General features: G+C 30.7%; 1 protein-coding gene across 1 annotated transcript; it reads left to right on the top strand.

Annotated features, from left to right (window-relative positions):
- Positions 1-1,041: 1,041 nt before the first annotated feature.
- Positions 1,042-1,740, top strand: LOC107468466 (E3 ubiquitin-protein ligase RSL1-like). The gene has a single exon (XM_016087772.1). It carries the CDS (start codon positions 1,042-1,044, stop codon positions 1,738-1,740), a length of 699 nt encoding a protein of 232 aa, XP_015943258.1.
- The last annotated feature ends 3,854 nt before the right edge of the window (positions 1,741-5,594 follow it).

Here is a 5,594-nt window from a genome sequence, read left to right as displayed (position 1 = left end):
CTTTTCACCATAAACTCCTTTAAAAAGCTGTTGGGCTTAGGAGGATTTTCCATCACCTTGCAAAACACTAGGATCCCCCCCACGCCCAAAACAAGGAAAATAGAACTAAGGTCTATTTCCAAAAATAATAAATAAATAAAACTAAGGTCACCACCACAAGTTGAAAATTCCTTTAGTTAAACAATGAAAAATAATTATTCTGATCGTGTTGGAAATGCAAATTACTTGCCTCAACAAATGCATGCATTAGAGAGTCCACTAATCTACTTGAATTTCTTTTATCCATAAACCACACTCTAAAATACAAATATTTGGAAAGAAAATGAGAAGGAAAATGTATTCAAATTTTTAAACCATAAGAGCAAGTTAAAACAGAAAAGAACGGTTTACTTCCTAATTTTTTTGAATTTAATTTGTTATAACAAATAATGATCATAAACAAATATCCGCTCATGAAATTTTAAGATATAATAAAATTTGAATTAAATTAAAATAGTTATATTTTTTAGTTTAAGAAAAATATTTAAAATTTATCAGAATTTATTATTTTTATCTATTACTTTTAATCATTAACTCAATTTTTTTTGTTTAATAATTAAACAATATACTTTTAATTAATTTTTTTGTTTAATTGATGGTCAAAAACAATAAATTTTGATAAATTTTTTAATATTTTTTGTAGTTTAATTTTAATATACTGAAGTATACAAAATATTTCTTTTTGTTAATGTGATGTTACATAATTAGATATACATGTAAAATTATTTTAGATTGTATCAAAAGTACATTTTTATAAAAATTTAAATTTATTAGTCAGTTGCTAAGTATTAGAGTTTAGGGTTTAATTCTTGCTTCTTCCTAAATAAATAACCGACAAGACCAAGCACTCCCTCATCTTGAAAGCCTTGAAATTTCTGGAAAACATGAGGACGAGCGAAGAGCTTTTCATGAGGCAGTAATCACTCTCGTTGGTGGTCACCATCACGATCACCACCTGAAACTGAAACTGAATCGGGATCAAGCAAGAGGAGCCAGCTTAGAATGACGAATTCTAACGAGGTAGAGAATCACAGAAACAGCGTCGGCGTCGCCACAAAACAAACGAAGAAGATCAACAGAGAGGAGAAAGGCAAGTCCTCCTCGATTTCCTCGTTCGTGTGCGAAATCTGCATTGTCACTAAAACCGAAGCGGAATCTTTCACCATAAGTGGTTGCACACACTCGTATTGTACGGATTGCGTGGTGAAGTACGTTTGTTCTAAGCTCGACGACAACGTGATCAATATCCGGTGTCCGATGCCGCGGTGCCGTGGTCTATTGGAAACCAATGGTTGCCGCGAGATTCTGCCAAAGTCGGTATTGCATCGGTGGGAGAAGTCATTGCGTGAAGCTGCTGTTCTTGAGAGCGAGAGCAAGAGATTCCTGTATTCCCGCCCTAGGCAGATGTGCGTCACGTGCACGGATGAAGATAGAGTGATGATGAAGTTAGCGGAGAGGAACGGGTGGAAGAGGTGCCCAAAGTGCAGGTTCTACGTTGAGAAGGATCCTTTGACGTGCAATAAAATACTTTGCAGGTGTGGTGAAGTCTTCTGCTACGGCTGTGGCAGTTCCACCTGTGTCACTACTGGATTCGGCCATCCCTGCCGTCCCGCCTGCCGTCTTCCATCATGGGCTATTGGTCTGTCAATTCTATTTGGATTTATCATTCTTTTCCTATGTTTGGATGAAAACCATCGATGATATCTTTGACCTTAGCAACTCATGCAAGTATAAAACAAGTGATTTTAGTTACCTAAGCGAGCGATGTTATTTATTTAGATGAAGGTCATCAAGCAAATCTCTTTTAGAAGAGTATTAATTAAAAATTTATCATCTTAGATTTTCTTTTTTTTCTTAGTTAGTTTTTTTTTCTTTTCTTTGTAGTTTTTTATTTTTGTATTTTTTTCTTTTTTTTAATTAATAATAATTTTTTATTTTCGTAAATGAAGATATAGATATTCCTTAAGTTTCGCTCAAATTTAACAATAAAAAAATATGTAATTGACCATGCTTTAATACATATAATACTTAGAGATAAAAGATATTTTATCTCTCTTGTTACAAAAGAAATAAATGTAAGTACGATTGTTGGTAGTGCAAAAATGATTGAAGATTCTGAAAGAACTACTATAGTATTGCATAAAGGAAGTCTCGTAGAAATTTATTATCTTTTAAAGATATCTGCCAAAACGGATATCATGTAGAAACCGCAAGAGAAGAAAATAATGAAAATAATGAATATCGTTATATTACAACTCTCTCTTCTGGTTTGTATATACCACTATTAACAATGTAGAATCACATGCTATAGTAAACTAGAAGTTTACAAATCTAGATCCAATCATGACGAGAAGAATCATCAAGAATTCATTTGGTCATCATCTAAAGGAACATAAAATTTTTCAATTTAATGAATTCTCATGTGCTACTTATTCTCATGAAAAATTGGTTACAAGACCATCACAAAAAAAAAATTGGGATTCAATCTAGGGGTGTTCATGGATCGGATCATATCCGTGATAAATATCCACATCCAATCCAAAAATTGCAGATACGATCTGATCCGCAGATTGATCGGATCGGATAGGATCCGATCCGCACCCTTACGGATCGAATCGTGAATATCTGCTCTACATCGGCGGATCCACAGATCCGCACAATAATAATTCATTAATAAATAAATAAATATATGTTTCGTATTATATTTACTTGTTTAGTTAGTAATTATTATTCATATATTATATTATTTTATTTTTGTTATTTAGAAAAAGTTTGATTAAAAATATTTTAGGAATAAATAAGTTTAAAAGTGTGAAAGAAATATTTTTATTGATTTTTTTACATAAAAATATGATTAAAAAGATAAGGTTCAATTATGCGAAAATATCCAATATCCGATCCGCACATTTGCGGATCAGATCGGATCCGACACTAAAAGATGCGGATATCATATCCGATCCAATCCGATCCGATCCGCGTACATTCCTAATTGAATCACCATCATTTCTAGAACGCATTCAAGGTTATATATGTGGGCTTATTCACCCCATGTGGACCGTTTAAATATTTCATGGTTTTAGTAGATGCATCTTCACGATGGTCCCATGTTTGTTTATTATAAACTTGCAACATGGCATTTGCGAGATTGCTAGCTCAAATAATTAAATTAAAAACTCATTTTTCAGTCTATGTTATAAAGATAATACGTCTTGATAATACTGGTAAATTTAGGTCCCAAGCATTTAATGATTATTGTGTGTCAACTAGAATTACGATAGAAGAATTTTTTGTTCATGTACACACTCAAAATGATCCAGCAGAATCATTAATTAAGCACCTTCAGTTAATAGCTAGACCATTACTTATGAGAACTAAGCTGCCTATTTCAGCGTGGGAGGCATGCTATTTTGCATGCTGCAGTATTTATACACATTAGACCAACAAGTTATCTTAAATCCTTCCTATTACAACTGGCTTGTGGTCAAGAGTCAAATATTTCTTATCTTAGAATATTTGGATGTACGGTTTATGTTCCAATTGTTCTACCACAACGCATAAAGATGAAACCCCAAAGAAGATTGGGGATATATGTTAGTTATAAATCTCCGTCAATTATAAAATATCTTGAAACCACAACGAGTGATTTATTTAAGGCAAGATTTTTTTATTGTCACTTTGATGAAATAATTTTTCATAATTAAGAGGAGAAAATAAACAGTTGAAAAAAGAGATTACTTGAAATACATTGTCATTATTCCATTTAGATCCCCGCATTAGACAATGTGAACTAGAAGTACAAAAGTTAATTCATATGCAAAATATTGTAAATCAATTGCCAGATGTATTTACTAACCTAAAAAAAGTAACTAAATAACACATTCCAATCGCAAATGCACCAATAAAAATAAGTGTCTCGGAAGGATAAGTTGTTAGTGCAAATGAAAGCAATGTATGCCAAAAGCGTGGAAGACCAATGGGTTCTAAAGATAAAAATTCCTGAAAAAATAAAGAAAAATAGTTAATCATGATGGTCATAATATGGAGGCAAGTACTTAAAAGGGATCCAGAGACATAAATATTGATGAAACTTCTGAAGAGGTTTAAGAACGTGGAAAATAAAGAGATCTCAATAAGTTATGTCACTACCGAAAAAATATGGGACAGAAAAAATACTGTTATTGACAACGTTTTTGCTTATAATAATATTGTTATTGTTGAATTAGTAAAGCAAGATGAGAATCATGAACCAAAATCTGTTAAAGAATGTAGACAGAGAAATGACTGGCCAAAATGAAAAGACGTAATTCAAGCTAAATTAACTTCTCTTTGAAAACGTGAAGTTTTTGGTCCTATAGTCAAAACACCTAAAAATATAGAACCAGTGGGGTATAAGTAGATTTTTGTGCGCAAACGCAATAGAAAAAATGAAATAGAAAGATATAAAGCACGACTAGTAGTACAATAATTCTCACAAAAATCTGGTATTGACTATATGAAAACATATTCTCTTGTAGTGGATTCAATTATATTAAGATATCTTATTAGTCTGGCAGTGCATGAAAAGCTTAATATACGTCTAATGGATGTTGTTACAACCTATTTATACAGTTTAATTGACAAAACAATTAATATGAAAGTTCCTGAAGGATTTAAAGTGGTATAAAATTTGTTAAGTATAAAAGCATATAATAATTCTCTAGAAATTTGTTAAGTAAGACTTCAAAAATCCTTGTATGGATTAAAACAATCTGGGGTGTGGTATAAACGTCTTAATGAATATTTTATTGAAAGATGGATACAAAAATCACCGTGTATATCCATGTGTGTTCATAAAGAAATTTGAATATAAATTTGTTATTATTGCAGTATATGTTGATGATTTAAACATTATTGGATCATCCGAAGAGATTTCAAAAATTGTGAATTACTTAAAAAGAGAATTTGAAATGAAAGATCTTGACAAGACAAAATTTTACTAGGGCGGTACATGGTTTGGTTAATCCAATAAACGAATCTGTATTTGGGTTAACAAAAAATATAATTTGGTTAATTAACCAAATTAATTTTATATGATAAAATTGATTATTAACTGGTTAGAAAATTCAAAAATCGATTTTTAACCGATTATAAAAATAAAAACTAATTTTGAAAAATAACCGATTTTTTTAAAACCGGTTTTTACATAAAAAAATTGATTTTTTTTTTAAATTAAAAACTGATTTTTAACTAGTTAAAAATCGCTTTTAACAAGTTTTTACAAAAAAATTAGTTAACCAATTTAAACACAAGAGTGGCATAAAATTTGGTTTTGGTTTTGGTTAACTAGTTAAAAACTGATTTTTAAAATTTGGTTTTGGTTTACTACTTTTTAATAGTATGGATATCTTTTTTAAAATTGTTTTATTAAATTGGTTAACCAAAATATGGTTATAATTTTTTAACCTGTTAACTATAATTTGGTTATTTTTTAACCTAACAAGACCATCTATGAGGTAGTCAAACGAGATCTATATGTAAACGGTCTCTCTGTAGACATGATACATGACAGAGCACAA

This window comes from Arachis duranensis, chromosome 10 (genome assembly GCF_000817695.3).
Source record: "Arachis duranensis cultivar V14167 chromosome 10, aradu.V14167.gnm2.J7QH, whole genome shotgun sequence".
Taxonomy (NCBI): domain Eukaryota; kingdom Viridiplantae; phylum Streptophyta; class Magnoliopsida; order Fabales; family Fabaceae; genus Arachis; species Arachis duranensis.
This window is presented reverse-complemented; position numbering and strand designations above follow the sequence as displayed.

Excerpts from the sequence above, each read along its gene's own strand:
- LOC107468466 (XM_016087772.1), top strand. The coding sequence starts at position 1,042 with ATGACGAATTCTAACGAGGTAGAGAATCACAGAAACAGCGTCGGCGTC.